General features: G+C 46.1%; 1 protein-coding gene across 1 annotated transcript in view; it reads right to left on the reverse strand.

Annotated features, from left to right (window-relative positions):
* Nucleotides 1–21,524, reverse strand: part of LOC144827556 (enoyl-CoA delta isomerase 2-like) — a 957,733-nt gene that overhangs the window by 107,624 nt on the left and 828,585 nt on the right. The window contains exon 6 of the mRNA XM_078685819.1: nucleotides 8,605–8,694. Coding sequence (XP_078541945.1) covers nucleotides 8,605–8,694 — 90 coding nt within the window. The remainder of the gene's footprint in view (nucleotides 1–8,604; nucleotides 8,695–21,524) is intronic.

The following is a 21,524-nucleotide window of genomic DNA, read 5'->3' on the forward strand; positions in this document are numbered from 1 at the left end:
CAGTCAGTTATTGAAGTAAAATCCCACAAAGGACCGAATCTGCCGCAATCTCACTGTAAGTTAATTCATGTTACAGACACAACACGTTTCAACTTTACAAAATATACCCAACATTAAAAGACTTGGAAAACATATTCACAACCATCTTTTGAAATGTAAGATGTCGGCAGTTAAAAAAATTCACAAATTATGTTAAAGACTCACAATTAGCCATCATATTATACATTAATTTTAACTAATAACTTCATATTGGTGTGGGATGGGCTTTAGGAAAAAATAATATGGACTCAGGAGGTGATAAGAGGAAATAAAGTCTGGTCTGGTTGAAAGAGTAGTAACAGCCCTGCATGGTTATGTGTAAGTAGAATGTTTAATATTGTGTACATCATTCCTTGTTTAAAATCAATGATAATTTTCGGGGGTTAATAGTTGATAGTTTTTACTTTGATTTGGGTTAGAAATGTATAGTATGCATCACTTTACTAATTAGGATGCAGTGGATAAACTAAAGGTATGTTTATGTTGTGGTATTAACCATGTATGGTATACATATGCGTGAAAGGTGGAGGGCACAATACAAATGTGCTTTCCATCATCCAAGTCTGCCTTTGTCTTAGCAGGTAATTTTTTATAGTATAAATATGGATTCTCCTGTTGTTAGTGCTATCATACATGAGGAAAGGTTCTTTACTATGTACGGTTGTTAAGTGAGGTGGAGTATCTATGGGGTAAATGTATCAACATACCCCTTTGCGATTTCTAAATAGCGATTTTTAAGGAATCGCTATTTAGAAATCGCAAAATGGGATGTATGTAAAAAAATCGCAATTTTTTAGCGATTTCTTAATCTTCCTTATTTGCGAATTCGCAATTTGCGAATTCGCAAATAAGGAATAATTTCCTATTCATTCCTATGGGCCAGGAGGCCCATAGGAATGATTGTGAAATTAATCTCAATTTGCGATTCGCAATTTGCTAATCGCAAATTGAGAATAATTTCAAGGGTGCAGGGGTGTCTCAAGGACACCCTGCTGCACCCCTGAAATGTACATGTGTGTGCATATGGCACACATACATGCCCTATGGGCATGTGTGTGCGTCACATGCCACCTTAAAAAATGCCAAATTGTGCATTTTTAAAAGAATTCGCAAATTAACATCAACTACAAGTTGGTGGTAATTTGCGATTTCTTAACCAAAACTCTGCGAATTTCAGCCTTTGCGATTCGCAAACGGCTTGATACATCTAGGCCTATGTCTTGGAACGTTTTAGAAGCAGCAAGGGTTTCTGCTGTAGCCTTTCTGGTGTGTGCTTACAGTCTACATAAAATAGTTTAACTCAAAGGATTGCAACCACCTGTCTTGATCACCACAAGTGGCTTAAACCATAATACGTCTGTTGGAACTGTAATTTAAGCTTCCCCAATTTTGCTGATCTACTCATTTCACTTTTGTAGCCACCTTGAGTAATAGATGCTGTGGGCCTGCAGGCATGTGAGTGGATTGACCAAAATGCCAGCAACATCAGAAATGGCTTCACACATTCTTTGATATTGGACAAAACAATGGCAAGCTGTACAAAGCGCTTTTGTCAGTCACACGCTTGGCTTGGGACTGCATAATGAGCTTTTTAAAATGTCGAAATGCGTGTTGCTTCTGAAAATTTATTTTCTGACTCAAAAAAGAGGTTTTTGGGTCTTCTGGAATCGCAAACAGGAAGTGTGTAAGTGGCATTCCCAATCTTTTCCGATTTTAGGTGAAATGTATCAATGGGTTCGGGCCACAATTGTGGTCTCAACCATTTATGAGTTACTTACCGCCAAGTTAGGGGTGACAAACTTCATCACCAAAGTGAGGTTCTTCCCCTTAGGACATCCTTTCCCTTTATGAATCAAGTCAGCATCCTCGGACAAAATAGAGAGTGGCCATGGGGGTACTGTTTGCTCCCTCAGTGCTTTTCCACAAAAGGAAGCCTTCTTTTCACACAGCATTAGTTCCATTAAGGAGCAATGGCAGCCTTAAAAAGGAAATCTTTCTCATTTGAGAGTGGCATGCTGTTCATTGCATACCAGCCTCCTTTTGTGTGTAGCCAGTCACAAGAGGTTGCAAATAGTGACCTGCCTAAAATTTATTAAGCAGGTTATGCTGCAAACCCCTCTGACCAGAGGTTTTGTGGAGCAAACACAAGGAGATGATGGATGGAGCACTGACATTTTTCAGCCACTCACCCCCAGTCACCGATCTGGGTTTAATCCATAATCCTTCTTTAGCTCACTTCACCACCCCAGTTCAGACCCAGCCATATTCAAACCAGTCTTCACCCAGTTCCTTAAGGAAGTAGTGTGGCTCACTGTGAAGTAGTGTGGCTCACTGGTTAGAGGCGGCAGACCCGAGAGCAGAGGACGGCCCGGGACCAGGGTTCGATTCCCGGCGCGGCAGGTTTCTGGACCAGGGTCAGCGGACTCGATAATTCTTTCGCCTCGGTGCCCACTCTGATCAGCGATCACACTCGGCAACTCTGGGCATTAGCTTGCCTCATCTTCACTAACGGCCCCACCAGACCGCCGGGGATGCCTGGTGTCACCCTGGAGATACCCATTAAGGGACCATCGCCCAGGGAAGCCAGGAAGGGTTTCGCAGCGGTCGAAGCGCCTTGGGACCCTACGGGTAAGTAGTGCGCTATATAAATGCCTATACACATATATTAAGGGAACAGTCCAGCCCGAACTGCAAGGCCAGGTCTTCCCTGGACTGGAAACAAGCATTCTAGGACAGGTTTCCTGGTAACACCCCTAATCAGCCAGGCTAGCTTGAATCCAGTGGCAAAGTGAGCAAGGGACCCACATCTGGGCATACCATGCCAACTTAGGGCGAACAAAGCAAACACAAGGAGATGATGGACGGAGCACTGAAACCTTTCAGACACTCACCCACAGTCACAGATCTGGGTTTAATCCATCATCGTCCTTCAGCTCACTTCGCCACCCCAGGTCAGACCCAGCCATTTGCATATCAGTCTTGACCCTGTTTCTTATCGGCACAGGCCAGGTCTTCTCCAGAGTGGAAACAAGCATCCTGGGACCGGTTTAGTAGTTACACCCCTCAGCAGCCAGGCTAGCTTGAATCCTGTGGCAAAGTGAGCAAGGGACCCACATATGGACATAACCTGCCAACTTAGAGGTTTTGTGACACATCTTATTCGTAGATAGGTCTCATCACAAAAGTCAGTGAATGGTTGTATATAGTTGCTGAATTTGTAGCCACTATTTTCAACCTGACTCTTAGTACATCTTGCACAGTGTTCCATGTCTCACCGTTAACCCTCTTAATAGGCTCTTATTTGCTGCTGCGATGCCACGGTACGGTCAAGAAATGGATATAAGGAACCCTGTTTACTTTCTTTTCCTGTCCTTTCTAGCATGATCCCTGAGCCCAGGGATAACGAGGACAGTGCCATGGGTATGAACAGACACTTCAGGGACAAAAATTGCTACCCACAACTAACCCTATTTTTGATCCATGCCTGCTGGGCCTGGATCTCCATAATCTCTTCATGAGCCAGATTTACTTTTCTTTACTCTTTAGCTAAATCAGATTTTCTTTCTTTTTCTATATCTTTTTATTAACTATTTTATAATGGATCGCACACATTACATACCTCCCATCTCACATTGTTTGTCAACTCAGAAGAACAAATATATATTTTTGAGAGTACAGACAGAAGGTTAGGTAGAAAAGAAATACATGGGACGGAGCAGGCTGCAAGGGATCGAATGACCCTGTGTAGACATTATGTGTAGCCAAGTGCCTCAGCCAATCTGATTTTCAAAGATATTGGGCTGCTTATCCTTGTTAAAGTTGCTTGTTGCATAGCCAATAAAGGAGCCAAAGCAATACATTTCTTAACTTATTTATGAATATTCTTGGTATACACCTTTATTGCAATCAATGGTGAGGCAGGTATTTATTAATCAATCATCTTACAGAGATAGGCATTTGTTTGAGTCAGCAGCTTAGCAACATTGAACACCTCATTGCGACATGCATGCATTCTCAAAGGGTCTAATGTATAATATTACTGCTGTATAGTGAACATTCTGTAAAAGCTTAAACTGCAAAAAATGGTGTCTGAAATTCATAGAAACAAAGGCATGTTGGACACAACAGAAAAACTAATGGTTATCTAGTATGACTTCATCTATACCTAATTCAATTGTAAGTCAGAATATTGCATCAAGAAACATCGTCTGATGAACATCGATTACATACATATTGTCCCATTGGATGTAGATTTATTGTCACATTTGGTGTAGTTTTTTTTTGTTATTGATTCCAATGGGGTGGTATTTTTGTAGATGACATTTAGGACATGATATTTATGTCACATGATATTCTGCCAACAATATTCTGGTACCACACTACCTCCTTCTCAAATTGCCTGCTTTAATGACCACCTCGGTCTTCAAACATTCCATCGTACCATACAACTTTTACACCACTCACCTATTAAACAGTGTTTGATTGATAATGGTCAAAGGCAGAACTTCACATGGTTCTTTGGGGACGGCAGGATGACTAGATTTGTCTGTATGCCTCAGATGAAAATATTTAAAGATACGTAGCATTGCATTAAAGTGTTTTGCCTTACAACAATAAAAAAAAAGAAACTTCACCTTCATGATCACTGGCTGACAGTAATTTGAGCATGGGGGGACGGGCCACACACACAGACACATGCACACTTACTCACACCCTTGCATTCACATGCACACACCCATTCACAGCACACACTCACAAATACCTACACACACACACTTGCATGCGCCAAAACAAAAATATATAAAATGTATACCATCTGCAGCATCACAGGTGGCAGGAGGGAAGCCTCCGAGGTTCCAGGAAGGGGATACCACCACCTCCTCTCAGTCAATGAGAGGAGACAGTAGTCCTGACTCATCACACAGTAGGATGGGGTCAGTGAGACTGCTGATCCCATTCCACTCTGTGACAAAGGAGCTTCAAGGCTTAAAACTGAAGTGCCCAGCTCCAATTCTATCAGTGATGCTCCCTCTCGTCATGAGGAGGGATCCTGGGCTTAGGAGGTCATACCCATAGGGCTGTGAACATTTTCAGCCCAGCAAAGTTCAGTTCATGCTGCCAGGCCCCTGCGAATTTAGCCTATGTATAGCGTCTGTCTGCATGAACTGAACAAGAAGGGTGTGTGTAAAGCTGACCTTTGCTCAGTCTGACAGACACTCTTTATGTTGGGAAAAAGGTAGGGTGGCAGGGCTTTTCCACTCTTAGGGGAGGGTCGATGCTGTTCATGAGTTAGCTGTCCCAGTCAGGGCATGTCTGACCTGCTCAGTGATTCAATAAGAAATCTCTCCATTCTTGTTGCGAGTAGGGGATTTTGGAGTTGTACTTACGTCACTGAATAAAGCAGCATGTGACATGTAAGCCCTCCATTTTAAAGTAGACCTCTTAGGATTAGCAGCCAGCCCAATTTGCAAGGTGCCATGTGACTTGATACCTGTTCCCTCTCCACCATCACAAGCACTGGACTGGATGAAGAGTGATTGCATGTTTTTTTAATGGCCATGTGCCAAAAGGCAATGAAGCGCGAATGCAAAAACAGCAAGCTGCTTCTCTCGACAGGAAGCATCATGATTACTTATTGCGTACGGGACTGTTTACACAGACAATGTTCCTGCAAGTGGACACGGTGGGTCGGTGGGGCGGGGCGGGGGGGAAGTTGACAGACGACGGAATAGGATTTATTTATTTTCCCTATGCCATCATCTGTCTACTTCTCCTCTGTGCTCCGCCCCACCCCACCTGCTCACCGGTCTTACCTGCAGTAGCCACGACTGTGTTTACCTGCCCATATCAGACAAGAAAGTCAGAAAAAAAGGATCGAGTTTGCAAGAAGAATTTTTGACAGTAGTGGAATCTGGGTATTTACTAACAGATATATACATTTCAGAAGGGTCAGTATTTTAATTAGTGGAATTCCACCAGGGACTTATAATGTTAAAATATTTCATTTGCCAATCTGACTGGTCAGCCATTTTATTCTTGGTCCATAGTTCTCAGTTACCATCACATTACAATTTCTTTGACTTTTTTTACCGAGATATGACATTTTTTTATTGAGTTAAAATTCCATTTCCATATTTCTGTAACCTACCATGAGTATCTAAAGTAATTCATTGTGAAAATCTCAAAGTGCTGCACAATGTAACCTTGTTATCACATAAAATGTAATTGCTTGCCATTGATCATATGCCAGTTGTTGGGAAATCAAAAAATCGTTTTATTAAAAAAAAACTTCATTTTTTCAATAGGAAAACAAAGAAGGTGGTTCATCCAAAAAACAGAAGTCATGTTTCCACGTATTCCATGTCTCTATTGTGCTAAAAACAGAAGTGATGAAGGAAGATTTTGAGAGAACCCTTTAGCCATCTTTACAATGATAGAGATTCACTTTAACACCACAAATGAAATCGCCACAGTAATTTAGGCACGGTAGACCTTGCTCCCAAAGGGTCAATGTACACTTTTCTGCTGTCTTATAAATACTAAGCTCCTTGTTTGTGAATAGCAAATAACTAGTAAACTTACACCAAAAGTGTAAGTTTACCTTTGTGCCCACAGATTGCATCTTTGCCACATTACTGCGCAAAGATAATTTTCAGGCTCATAGAAACCAAGTGGCCCACTTCCTGTGTGACCCTTTCATCTGATTATTGCCACTTCCTGTGTGACCCTTTCATCTGATCATTGCCACTTCCTGCGTGACCCTTTCATCCCATCATTGCTTTTAAGCCCTAGTAATCTACATTCTGCAATTTTAACATTTTAATAACAATGGGCCAAAAGAGACAGTTTTGCAAAAAGCTGTTCGCTAAAAAGCCAAAACGGGAGGAAGATGTCCTAAGGGACATGGGCTGCTTGTTAGCTATAAACTCCACCACTTCCATTTTCCGTCTTTCACACCTCAGCGGAGCCATGCAATCTTTATTTCCTTTTTGCAAACACGTTTCTCACTCGTGCGTACATAGAAGAGTTATTTAAAAATTCAGCCATCTTACCTTAATTGTCACGAAATCGTTCTGCTTTTTCATGTCACATTCTTCAAACTTGTGGGATATTGAACATTAAAACTGAGCTGTAATAAGCATCATACGTCCACCTCTCCACATTTTGGGAATTTGCACTGTGTGTACATAGGCTCAGTAACTTATGCATGGCAGTCATGGTGTGCGAAGTTGAGTAGAGAAATGTAAACCGACAGGCTCTAAGGCTGGGCATAGTGCCAGTCACTGTAAATAGATGTGCGCCTGTGCCATAATTAGCAGGCTGTCTAATTTGAAATATATTAATATCATCATGACAATTAAGCGACTTGGAGAAAAAAGCACATTGCGCCTCATCAGAATTAAATCATCTGCAAAGATGCAATCACAGTACAGCAAGCCACATCCCTGTGATATCTACACACACACACACCCACAGACGCACACACTTGTGAAAGCCCATAAAAACTGAGAATGTACCCACTCAAGCAAATAAACTGCTATGCACATTATGAGCGATGCAGCTATTACTCGCTGCACATGCTTATGACCAATGTCACGAGAATGAAAGCTCGCAGAGAAATGAGATTCTAATAAAGCAGAGTGTTCCCTGATTGCATTAATCAAGTATGTTTGCTGAGATTCTGTTTCACGGAGGACCTTATCAAAAGCCCGCTCACTGCACCTGACAGATTACTACATCAGACCCAGGACGATTGGAGAAAATGTCCTTAAATATTATGTGTCCACAGAAGCAAAACCACTTCAGAAAGAATTGGCATCTCACACCCATGCATCAATCAGCAAGTTAGCATGAGATGGCACACTCGAACATGGTGGCATCTCAAGTCACAAAATCGAACTGATCATTTGAAAGCTGGCGTTTAAAGGGAGACATGTTTTCATTTTCCCTTTCTTTTCCGTGCACTGTACAGCATACATGCAAAGCAAGAAACGTTTTAAATGTTGTCTAGGCATAGTATCTGGAAGTTCTGGAAGTAACCGATGCTAGACTCATGCACACACTCATGCACTATGCGAAAAAGGTGTGTGTGTGTGGTGCGCTGCAGCAACATTCTGCCCTGGCGCTGGGTAGAGGGCAGGAGGGAGCCATATCCCTGTAGATAAGCCACTCTCCTGCTCTCCTTCTCACACAACGCTCAGGAGCATTTTTGGCTACTGCACTGCATTGCGTGAGAATTTGAAAAATTTGGCCCAAATAGTTCCTTTCTACTTTCAGTGTCACATCAACACATATGGATCAAACAATTAATAAGAAAAAAAAATAATTTCGTATTTGAAAATTGATTATTGTTTCCATTTCATTATTCATGTTCTATGTTCTTTCCTATGTTTATTCTTTATGTTTCTATTTTAATCTGCAACTTAAACTAGGCAACTGGACTCCTACAACATTTTGTCTGTCAGCCGCACCGCCCCCGACTTCTTGTTACAGCATCTCCACATTTCGTTTTCATTTCATGTGTGCCTAGAGTATTTTTAGTGTGCGCATTTTACACAAAAGTACCTTAGAAGGCCCCATAATTGCTGGGAAGGTGAAAGAAGAACAGCCTTCTGGAGAGACTCCGAATTTGGAAAACGGTGTTTGGAAGGTTGCCTGTGGGGGAAAACAGAAAACATTACATACAATTTTATAGAAATGTCATTATGAATTCACATTTGGAGGTTGAGGTAAAAGGCTGGCGAGAATTTAGATTTATTTTACATGAAGTGCCTGAAAAATATGAAAACAGTACAACCGCACAAAAACACTGAAGACCTGGGGCAGTATCACTCCTTTCATGGACAAACCATGTAATCAGACAAACCTAGTAATTGCAAGGCGAGGAGGTGGTCTACGCATTTTCAGGTTATTTAGTTAACTGTGTTATGAGACATTATAATAAATAGAGGTGAAAACTCATGCTTATCCTGATGAAGACACACAGGGCAGGAGTCACAAAGATGTCGCTATGAGTAGGTGTGACGTACTCTTGTAGTACTACTGGGTTACACCTGAACTATTGGATTACCCATTGCTTATTCCTTGAATACAGAAGTAATTCAGTTGTATTACAACTGTAAATCACCGTGAAAGCCTCGAGGACAGTGGCCACAGTGGTTTGCAGGTGTCCAGCATTTCGTAGATTTCTTTAGATGACACAATTACAAGTAAAGGTGATGAAGGTCCCTAGTTAGTAACACAGCTGTCCTGCTTAGCATTAGTTTCCAACAGCCTAACCATCCCACCCATCAGTCCAACCACATGGGACACTTAAACATCATAGGGGCATATTCTCAAGGACCTATCGCCGAGTTAGGGGCACTTTATCGCCGCCAAAGTGGCGATACATTCATCGCACTATTCACAAGCTGGTGCTAACAGCCAATATCACCCCTTTTCCTGTAATAGCAGCCTCAAAAAACATCGCCACATATGACACCAGCAACTAACGCTAATGAGATGCAGAGTAGGCGTTCCCGTGCAAAGATCTGCGACAACACCACTTTGCAACATTCTCAACGACCAGACAGATAGGCGATAAGTGCACAAAACATGCGATAAGGCGCGTTAGCAGCAGGGATTTAACACCTGCTCTGACCTGGTGTTAAGTCGACGACACCCTGCACCATAAAGGGTGCCCAGCCCAGAGCCACACCTGAAGTACAACAGATGCCATGGAGCTACTCATCATGCAGCTCGGAGCCCCAAGAGGGCCACAACACCCACCGCCACCACCCCCAGGCCCACCACCACCCCCGGGGCCCCACTGGCCCTCCCCGACCACAACGGAGGCATCGCAGAAAAGGAGAGCGGACCTTCAGTAAATGCACCAGCCTCACAGACTTAACATCAGAGGATTTCATTGCCCACTACAGGCTCAAAAGGACAACCATCCAACGCATCTTGACCATAATTGCCCACAGGCTGACGGTACCAACACAGCAGACAACCAACATCCCTCTGCAGACAGAGCTGCTAGCTGTGCTGCACATGTTGGCCTCTGGGACCATCCAACCGACAACTGCCAGAGTCGGAGGAGTCTCACAGCCAGCCCTCTCCAAGTTCATCACACCTGTTTTGGATGCCATCATCAGCTTGGTACCCCAGTATCTTCACTTCCCACACACTGCCCAGGAAAAGCTGAAAACCAAGCAAGGCTTCTACGCCATAGCTCCCTTCCCGCACGTGTTGGGAGCAATCGACTACACACATGTACACCTCGTGCCCCCTGCCGCCACTGCACCCAATTACCGCAACAGGAAGCACACGCATTCCCTCAATGTGCAGGCAATAGTGGACCACCGTGGAGTCTTCACCAATGTTGATGCCAACTACCCAGGAAGTGTGCATGATTCCTTCATCTTCCGACAGTCCATCTTCAACCAGCGCGTTGAAGCTGGCACCTATTGGAATGCAGTGCTTGTTGGTAAGTACCACATGAACACACCACACACCTCAATGCCACAATCATGCAACTCACAACTCTGGGAATGCGCATGTTACCAACTCAGACACAACATGCCAAACAACATGCCCACCTACCAGACACAACAGCACAACTTACTGTGGTGACCTTGGCAAGCCATGTACATGAGCCATCAATGGCATGGCACCTCAGCCACACAATAGCAGAATGTGGGGAGAGGTGGGAACCATGCATGTGTGAAGGAGGCAAGTGACCCATGAATGAGAATGTACACAATGCCAGATATGGTGTGGATGCGATGGCCACACTGCAGTATGCAGCCCACAGACATGCTCATGTCGCATATACTGCTGGTGTGTGGAGTGGAGTGAACAGTGGACGCAACCATGTTACCCCAGGCTGTGGGGAACAGCGTGGAAAGTAGGTCATCACACCCCCCCCCTGTAAGCATGAGCAGTTTGCGCTGGCCCAGCATACTCCAGGCCAGCGTAGGGGTGTGAATAAAAAGCCTGTAGCACTGAGTGTGGTTCTCCTCTGGAATGGCCAATGTGTCTGCCAAGGTGGCACCTCCCAGCACGCCACCAGGCCAACGCCGTGCGCGGCTGTACCTGCAACCATGTGCGCCTGCTGCACCCCCAGGCCACATGTCCCTAGACCCGTCTTGGCCGCCCCTGCGCAACAAGGCCACACCGCTCACCTTCTGACACTGGTGTGTGTCAACGAGGGCCCACCACGTGCCTGTGCAAGTTCCAAGCCAAAGGCCCGTGACCTTGGCAGCCTCCTCAGACCATTGCTGTCCTCCTCAAGACAAACCGCCAGCACTCCTTTCTCGTTGACGTACTCCACCGGCCTACACAGCGGTCAAGTAGGTCACACATTTGGAACTGAGTCTTGATTATACAATGGCTTAGTACACATACCAATCCAGAGTTTAAATCACTATACTCCCTTCGATGTGGTGACACCAAGTCTGTGCATAGCATTCCAACCACACGTGTCTGTGGGCCCTTGATGACTATGCCTTCGGACTACACTGCGAGCCAACAGGCCTCACTCCAATCCAGTCCACACCAGGCAGGACACAGCATCGTCGCTGGCTAAACACCCGATCAGCTCTGGTGCTTTTACCTCCGTCAACCACAAGTCATCTTCACATGCCATCTCAACATCGTGTATTAGAGTTCCAGGAGGAGCTTGCTGAACATCACCTGGCCCGCGCTGACCGCTGCCTCCGGCCCACACAATGGTCAAGTAGGTCACACATGTGGAACTGAATCTTGATTATGCAATGGCCAAGTACATACTTTATGGCTGACTTGATATCACTGTACTCCCTTCGATGTGGTGCCACCAACTCTGTGCATAGCATACAAATGACACCTGTCTGTGGTCCCTTGCTGACTACTGCCCTCGGCCTACACTGCGGTCGAGTAGGTCACAAATGTGGAACTGAGTCTTGATTATGCAATGGCAGAGTTCACATCATTGTACGCAAGGAGAGGAGTCAGAGGAAGGCGTGGTTCAGTCCGGAGGACAAAAGGATCCTCGTTACGGAGCTGATCGAACACTACCAACAACGGCTCTGGTGCCACTAACTCTGTGCATCGCAAGCCAACGACACATGGCTGTGGGCCCATGTGGACCACTGCCTCCGACCTAAACTGTGGTCAAGTAGGTCAAACGTTTGGATCTGAGCCTTGATTTATTCATGGCAGAGTTTATATCATGATATTTAAACAAAAAGTGTTCCCATGGTAAGTACCTAGTTATCCGCTCAAATTGTTTATTTGACTTACTCTCTCCTCTTACATTCCAATGTGTCTTATACAGACCTCATACCAATCATACTAGACTTTTCTCAACCCCTTTGATATAAGTAGAACCACAAAAGGCACTTTATGCAATGGAAAATATTCAGCCTAACGATGCCAATTTATACATTATGTTCAATTTTATTAAAACATTTAAAAACACCTGTCTTCGTTGGTCTTTTATACATATGTTTCTCAATTCGTAGCAATTCATCAAATCTCTACACTCAGAAAACACATTTACTATAATATCACACTTTGGGATGCATAATCATGATATTCAACATTTTGTTAAAAACATATATGTATATCATTTTAACAAAACCACAGAGGTTTATTGTCGATGCGTTTCGGTGGAGCCTGCTTTCGCACCACCTTCCTCAGGACAGTTAAAAACACACAATAATCTGTAAAAAAAATTTAAAATCCAAAGTCACTAGTGTACATTGGCAAATTTTATTTATTTATTTTTTAAATTATTTTTTGGGGAGTTTTATATAGCGCTGACCTGACCCAGGGGTACCGGAGCGCTTTACAACAGTGTTTTCATAAAAGTTACATAGTAGAGCAGTCTTAAAAGCATAAAGATTGGCAGTCCAAGAGTGCGGAGGCTTCTTGAGGCATAGGTTTCTTGAGGTAGTGATTGAGTCCTGAGATAGCCTCGTTGAATGCTTTATTGAGGTAGTCCGAGGTCTTGAGGCAGCTTAATTGTTTGCACATTTGCCTAGAAGCTGGTTGAGATGGATCTGAGCGATGTAGAGTCAGAGAGCATTGACATCAGGGATAGCGTGCCAACGGCAGCTATCCATTTGGGAGGGAACGGTTGAGGAGGAGGGTTTTTAGGTGTTTTTTCAATTTTGTGAAGGACGGGATAGTTCTGATATCTGTTGGGATGGAGTTCCAGATTTTTGGTGCGTTTCCAGCAAATGATCTCGCGGCGGTTTTATGTTTGCGTGTTCTCAAGGGGATGAGAAGGAGGGAGTTCGCGCTCCTGAGGTTTCTTGTCAGCCCGGCATTCTTGAGTTTGGCAGCCAGGTAATCCGGTTTTCCAGTGTGAAGGGCTTTGTGCGTGAGGCAGGCCGTTCTGAAGTTAGCTCGCTGTTCGACTGGAAGCCATTTTAGTTATTTTAGTGCTCGAGAAATGTGGTCGTATTTTCTGATTCCGGTGACCATTCTGGCTGCTGCGTTGAGGGTTGTTTCGAGGGGGGCCAGGTGGATTTTGTGGTGCCGGTTAAGGTTGCGTTGCCATAGTCGAGTCTGGATAGCACCAGTGATTGAGTGGCTTGTTTGAGGTCTTTAGTAGGAATGAATGGTTTAATTTTGTAGAGAAGCTTTAGGTTGAGGAAGGCAGTCTTAGCAGATTTTTTGATGTGTTTGGTCATGTTCAGTTTAGAGTCTAGGGTGATTCCTAGGGATTTTACAGAGTTAGCCAGGGTGAGATTGCTGTTTAGAGCATCCATAGCTTTAAGCCATTCTGCAATTTGTGGGTTCTCTTCTTTGTTGGAGATGAGGAGGATTTCCGTTTTGTCTTGGTTGAGTTTAAGGTGATTTTCGGTGAGCCAGTGTTGAATTTCTTTTAGGGTGTTGTTTAGTCTGAGGATGTCCTCTGGGGAGGAAATTTCCAGATAGATCTGGTGTCATCGGCGTATAGGTGGAAGGGGATATTCGCCTTTTTTAGTATGGTGGTGAGGGGTTCCATGTATATGTTGAACAGTTGTGGTGAAAGCACTGAGTCTTGGGGCACACCTCTGCTGACGGGGTGGAGGTCAGAGGTGAAGTTTTTGATTTTTATCCTGTGCGAGTGGTTCTGGAGGAAGGAGGTGAACCAGCGGAGGACCTTCTCATCGGCACCTACCCTTTCTTGTAGGGCCTTGATGAGAAGTTGGTGGTCTACCGTGTCAAAAGATGCTGATAGGTCGAGGAGAATGAGAAGGCAGCAGTGATTGGAGTCCAGTGACTTGTGAATGTCATCTGTGATATTGAGGATCGCCGTCTCAGTGCTGTAACCTTTTCTGAATCCCGATTGGTGGGGGTCAAGAAAGTTGATGTTGTCCATGTGTTGAGTCAGTTGTGAAAGGACACATTTCTCGAAAAGTTTGGATAGGAGGGGGAGATTGGAGACGAGTTTGAAGTTGTTCAGGTCCAAGTAGTCGAGGCCTGTTTTTTTTAGTACTGGCATTACTTGTCCGACTTTAAGGCATTCAGGTATGATGCCGTATCTCAGGGAGCTGTTGATGATTCTGCACCAGAGCAGGGCTATGGAGAGTTTGAGGTTTTTGGTCAATTGAGTGGGTATAGGGTCCAGGACGTGAGAGGCAGGTTTGGAGGTGGATATTAGCTTGATAATCTCGGCTTCTGTGATGGGATTGAAGAACTTCTATGTATTTGTGTGGTGTAGGCATGTGCTTTCTATTGGAGCTGGGGACAGGCTTTCGCAGGCAGGGTTGGTGCTGGTGTCTAGCGAGTGTTCAATCTTGGAGATTTTATCTTCGAAGAAGATGGTGAAGTTTTCGCACAGTTCCTTGGAGGCCTGGGTGGGGGATACGGGGGGCTTGGTGGTTTGATGCTTGATGATTTTAAATAGTTCATTTGGCCTGTTTTTTGCATTGTCCAGGGCAGAGCAGAAGAAGTTGGGTTTTTCGTTACGGATGTGTTTTTTGTATTTACTCTGAGCTGCTTCGAGTTGTTCTAGGAGGCTTGCGGAGGGGTTGTTTCTCCAGAGTATTTCTATCGCTCGAAGTTGACTCCTTTCGATGTTGAGGTCCGTATTGAACCAGGATCTGGATGGGTTGCTCCTGGTTTTTTTTTGTTTCAGGGGGGCTATCTGGTCTAGAATGGATGTCAGGGATGTGTTGTAGTAGTCAGTGAGTTCTGTCGTGGATAGATCATCCAAGGAGGCAGTGAGGAGGGAGTTGACTTTTTCCTCCAGGTCAGTCATGTTGATCTGAGTGAGATTTCTGGTCCATTTGGGCTGTTCTTGGGAGGGAGGTTATATAGTGGCTGACTCTGTGAGGTGGAAGAGGATTAAGTGGTGGTTGGAACAATCAACCGGAAGGTGTGGCTTATCGTCACCGCGTCACGATTGGCTATGATGGCATCTAGGGTTGCACCTTTTTAGTGAGTTGTTTCTGTGCAGTGTTGCGTGAGGTTGTTGTTGCATAGTAGCTCACTCAGGTTTTGGATTAACGGGTTGTTATCTTCGTTCCAGTGTAGGTTGAGGTTGCCTAGAATAAGGTTATTCGAAACTCGTAGTGAGCAGTGGGCTATCAGGTCAGACAGGTGTTCTGTGAAAGTGGTGGAGTTGCCTTGGGGGTGGTAAATGAGGTGGCAGGTAAGTGTTTTTTTGTTGCAAGTGTTGATGTTGACAGTTAGGCACTCAAAGGGGCTGTAGTTGGAGGAGTCGGTTTCCGTCACAGAAATGTAGTCTCTGTGGATGATTGCTAAGCCTCCTCCTCTTTGGTCTTTTCTGTCTTTGTTGGTGATTGTAAAGCCTGGGGGGACGAGAGTGTCCAGGAGTGGAAGGAAGGAATCATTAAGCCAGGTTTCGGTGATGAATGCTATGTCTATGTCGTGCGTGAGGATGGATTCTGCTAGTTTAGTGGCATGTTTGGGGGCTGATCTGCAGTTTATGAGCATGCAGTTAGTGGGGGTCATCACTGTTTTGGGTTTATTCGTTAGGGGGCCGTGGGGATGTCAGTGCGGGTAGTCGGTGGCCTAGGTGAGTTTAGGGGGGCTTGGTCTCTTCCTAGTCCGTTGATGACTTGAATTTTGGATTGGAGTGTGACAACAATAGGATTGTCGTACAAGGAGGAGAGATCTGCCGCGTCACTCTCAGACATGGCGTCCCTGGTTCTTCTGTGTCAGATTGGGGAGAGGGTTAGCTATCCATCTCTGGGGAGGAACAGTGGACGGTCTAGGTTGTGTCTGGGTGGTATAGGGGTGGGTGTGATGTGGTCGCTGGGGCGCTGCGAGGTTGTCTATGATTTCACTGAGGCCCCGGATTATAGTTCTTATCTGGGTTTCGAGCATGGAGAGTCGCTGCCCAGTCTCTAATACATTGAGGTAATGGGACTGAACCTGTGTGGGTGTGTTGGGCCTAGGGGGGAGAATCTCATGGTGTTGGGCAGCTTAGTGGTGTCAGTATTGTCTGTTTTGGGTCTGGGGAGAGAGTATCTTAGGGAGATGGGTAGCCTAGAATTGGTTGTGTTATCCGTGTGGGGTCTGGGCGTAGCCGAGAGTGCAGGGTGGTGGGGGTCTTGTTGGGGTGTGGGGACTATATTGTCTGTGGGTTCAGGGGGATGGGTGTTCAGGATGTTCGGAGTGAGTTGGAGCGAGTGGAGGGCACGTGGAGGGTGGGGGTGAGAACCGCCTAGGGACCGCTGGGGATGAGAGCCAGCGGAGGGCATAAGGGGGTCCTGTTCTCTATGGGGGTGGTGAGGGGGATGCCATGTGGTGAGGGGTCTTGTTGGGGTGTCGTTGCTTAGTTGCCTGTCGGTGTGGGTGCTCAAGTTTTTCGCCGTGGGTTGGGGTGGGTGGGTAGCTGTGAGAGTCGGCAAGTGGCGGGTGGGAGTAAGAGCCAAGGGTGGGAAGTAGGGGGGTCCTGTTATTCCTGGGGGTAGTGAGAGGGATGTTGTGTGGCGGGGGGGCGTGTGGGGTTGCTAGGTAATCTCGGAGCGGTGGGTGGCGGGTGGCAGAGAGAGCTGAAGGGGGGCTGAGGGTTCCTGTTCACCCTGGGGGAGGCGCGGTGAGTGTTGTGAGGAGGTTGGAATGTGGGGTAGCTAGGGAGTGCCGGAGATGTGGGTGTCAAGTGGGGGTGAGGGCCGGACAAGGGTAGTGGAGGGGAAATGTTCTCTCTGGGGGTGAAGGGGGGATGCAGCATGGTGTGGGGTGTGTGCTGTTGTTAGTGGATGTCGAAGTGGTAGCTGAGTTCAGAACCGGTTCCTCCGGGGGGGGGAGTAGGGGCGGGAGGTGAAGGGGGCATGAGAGGGTACATTCCGGAGCGAGGGGAGGGGGGTGTCAAAGGACTCTAGATTGTTGCTGTTGGCTTGTATCAGGATGGTGCACTTGGAATAGAGGGTCACCCTGGTATTACCAGTATGCCTTGATCGGTAAGGGAGTGATATTGTTAGTTTGCAGCTTTGTGAGGTGTTGGTGGTTTTTAGGTCGAGCTGGAGAAAAGCAATGCGATGCATTGCGTCCAGCTCGACAACTAATGTTGCCCGCCTCCTGGGAATCTGAGACATGGGTCGGGCACGCGTGGCGATTGGTTTCTGTGGACGCGCACGTCCAGGCCGGTGCCGTGCCCATCCCCTGCCTCAGAATCCCTGAGGTGCGCAAACACACACATACACACATGCACACACACACACACACACAGGCAGGCACACACACACACACACAAACATACACACACTCGAGCGCACACATACAGACGCGTGCAGACACACAGGCGCTCCCCCCCACCCCCCACTCACCGGGTCTGTCGGACTCCTCGCGGTGACCGTCCACACACTCACTCGGGCTGTGGAAGGAGCGAAGACCTCGGCGCTGCCCGGGTGTAACTTGGCAGCCTCTCTTGGCAGGTAATCTCCTCGGGCAGCTTCTTTCCGCGGGAGGGAGTCTGTCGCAGTCACAGCGACCACCACGGCTGATAAGAGCGCGCACAGGAATGCGGGGAGATGAGACTGTGCGCGCGTAGTCACGGGACCGCAGCAAACCAGAGGCCATTCAGTTGGCAACGCGACATGATGCGGTAGAGGCAGGGTGGCTCTTAACCCACGGGTTGCGCAACAGAGAAGGTGCTGCGTAGTGAAGTTATTTTACTTGTTATTAACTCTGATTGTATTAATGGCATGCATTTACAATGGGGACAATCTTGATCGCATTCTGACATCTGGGCTGTGCTTGCTGCCGCCCATAGGAGCCACTGGACCTCTGCTGGACATTTGATAGAGGAGAGGAATGCCGACCCTCCCTTTTCGTGGTCTTTGCGGCTGTCCGCATTGCAACCTCGAGGCAACGGCCGCAGTGGGGGTGATTGGCAACTGGGGTGGTTGAGGCAGGGACCTCCAGGGCTGAGTTGAGTGGTGCCACGCTGTGAACGGCGGAGGCGACAGTGGTGCCAGGCAGGCAGGGAGGGACAGCAGGGGAGGGAGCTGCCACCCGATTTCCACACCCATCAAAGGCATCGTAAGGAGCCTATTCCCACGCTTGGTGTTGTGACTGCTGCGAGTGCAGGAACTGTATAGCAGAGAGAGAAGCCCAGAGTGACCCGCGAAGGCGGGCGTCCAGGGCTGGGTGCAGCTTGTTTTCTTTAACCCCTTCCATGCTGGGCCGATTCTGCTCCTGTGCTGAAGATTTCAGCGCGGGTGCGGTCATGATGGCCCCCAGCCGTCATCAGCACACGATCACTGTAGTGCATGACGGCTGGGGCCCGTCAGCAGCATGGAAGGGGTTAAATGACATACATGCTATCCCGCAACGGCCTTTTTTTAGCAAGCATCGTGCGCCTTAACAAATGCATTTTTTTAAAGCACTGAAACGTCGAGCTTTTACTTTAAATAATTCTTTTTTTCATCCTTTGTTTTTCTTTTCAACATCGGTAAAAAGCTGCTCTTTAACTTTAACAATGGCGCAATTAAATAGAAAAGAAAGGCGGCAGCCGCCTTTACATCATTGCCGGCTGTGCAGCTTTTACTTCGGCTATACCTTCAAACATGGTGACCGCCGCCTTCCTTTTCTATTTGTTTGCTTTTCTAACATTCGCGGCACGGCACGCATGCAGTGGAAGCTATTTAGTGTATGGTGGCGAGGTGCTTCTGGCTCCTGTTGGCGCCTGCTTCCCCTTCCAGGTGTGAAGCTTGCAGAGATTAGGACCACTGGATGGTGGCGAGATGATCGGTCGTGTGCTGTCTTCTACAACACTACTTCCTTTCACTAATAATTCTCTCTTCTGCTTTTTTGCAGTGATTGCCAATGATGCACTGAAGTGCTGCCATGAAACTCTAACAATATTTCTCTACACTTCAGAGTGCAATCATGAAATACTGCATTATTACAAGTAGTAATCTTCACAAAAGTTATTTACAAAAGTTTAAGCTATTACCATTATAAATTACAATAACTTTTATTCAAGTTTTAATTATTTAAAAAAATTAAAAGCCATTGTTATTTGTAATATCAATACATGTAAGTCACGTAAATACAACACATATTGCATTACAAATGCTATAGGTGTCACATTTGCGAAAGTTAAAACTATTTGCATTGTAAATGACAAAGCTATTAATCTTGCTATTTTCAAAAACAAATCATTAATAAAAAATGTGTCATTTACAATACCAATAGCTCAAACTTTACTAATGCGAGACCTATTGCATTGCAAATGCTTGTTTGTAATGCTGAGCTGCGATCTGAAAATGGATTTCCATGCTTCGTGTCTCTCAGTGTGGAAGATAAGGTCAGTTTTTACCTTTCCTTTTGAGTGGCAGTGGTAGGTGTCTGCAAAAAGTGACTCGGGTGCTGTCTAATCAGTTTCTGTTTAAAGTTCTTCTTCGCTTTGGGTGAGAGGTCAGGTGGGAAGCTGATCGCAAGGGAGTTAGGGCCGTGCAGAATTACGTGGTTCATAGAGGAGGGGGTGGTGTGGGCTGTTGTGTCGTAAGGCATTGGGTGTGGATGGGGCGGGGGGCGGGGGGCGGGCTCCGTACTGGAGGGCGGGAGGTAGTGTCCGGCGGATCTTCGGAAAGTAGTAGGAGAGAGAAGGAAAGGTTCAAGTTTGGAGAGATTCTTGAGGTTACTAGGGCTAGTAGAAGAGGGCAAACTCAGTGGTGTGGTGGATTGGGATGCTAGCAGTGTGGGTTGCGGGGTCGCCTCAGTCGAGAGTTAGTGTACCTGGGCATCCCTTAGGAAGTTAAGAGTGAATATATGGTAGTCACAGGCGGGTTCGGTCTCTCTACCTTCCTGTTGATGGTGGGTTAGGAGCAGCATAGCGCTCAAGTCTGTGGTGTTTTTTACTCAGAGGAGGTCATAATTTACCAGATGGGATAAGAGGAAGTGTCAGACCAGAAGTAAACGGGATCAACCAATGAGCTGCGTGGCGCTCCTGTCTGAGGTGTAAAAGTGCAATTCAGTGGAGGCGGTTTGGTGGTTGTCAGGTTTAAAACATTTACACATGGCCTAAATAGCCGTGAAGAGTGGGAAAATCTATACAGATAATGATTCTGTACTATGCACCTCCAACTATTGAGCAATCTGGTGGGTTTAAAGAACTCACTGCTGAACAATTGGAAACAGAACAGGATGGGTAACCATGCGGCAGAGCGTGTGATTGTCACCGCTGTGCAACACTAGGCTAACTTTAGTATGTTGTATCATAATGTTCATATAGTAAAGGGACATTTCAAAATGGCCGCGGAATAGCTAAGGCCACCCCTGCCACTGTATAGGGGATATGTGACTTTAAGGAGGTGCAGAGGAGCGTCCGAAAGGGCGAATCGTTTTCCTAATAATTCCTTGAAGGATTTCTCGAAGATTGGCGGTTACATAGGAAGTAATACTCGCCCTGTTACACAAGTTTTTAGAAAATAAGTAATAGTGCGGGTAACAAACAGGCGATTATTCGTAATAGATGAATGTAAATATTACAGGTCTGGGCAAGATAGCTTGGCAACAGCGCTCCAAATGTGAGGAACTTTAAGATTCCACACTCTAACGAAACTAGGACAATATGGCGCCCATTAACAATAACAAACACACTGCTGGTCGGGGGAATCTTGTTACCAGAAACAGGAACCCGATATCATGTGACCACGCCAAAAATGTAAATGCCGGCACGGTAGCATCTTGTTCGTTGTCCCCGTCGATCCAGGAGAAAGGGTAGTGCTGCCACAAGAAACTAGAGGTGAGGAGAATGTGGGGAGGCTGTAATACGGAGAAAAGGTGCTTGTTGCGAGGTAGTAAATGCAGCGCAGACCCGCACCATTAGCACCCTTATGAGAACGCGGGGAGGCTGTAATATGGAGAGAAGGTGCTTGCTGCGAGGTAGTAAATGCAGCGTAGACCCGCACTGTCGGCATCTTTAAAGAAGCACTTCCTGTGAACGGAATTAATAAGTAGTTGGCTCCTACTTCATGTAATAATGGGCAGGCTTAATTTGCCATTATTGCTGTATGTGTAGTGTAAAAAGAGTATGGAATACGCAGCAGCAT

This window comes from Lissotriton helveticus, chromosome 4_1, assembly GCF_964261635.1.
Source record: "Lissotriton helveticus chromosome 4_1, aLisHel1.1, whole genome shotgun sequence".
Taxonomy (NCBI): Eukaryota; Metazoa; Chordata; class Amphibia; order Caudata; family Salamandridae; genus Lissotriton; species Lissotriton helveticus.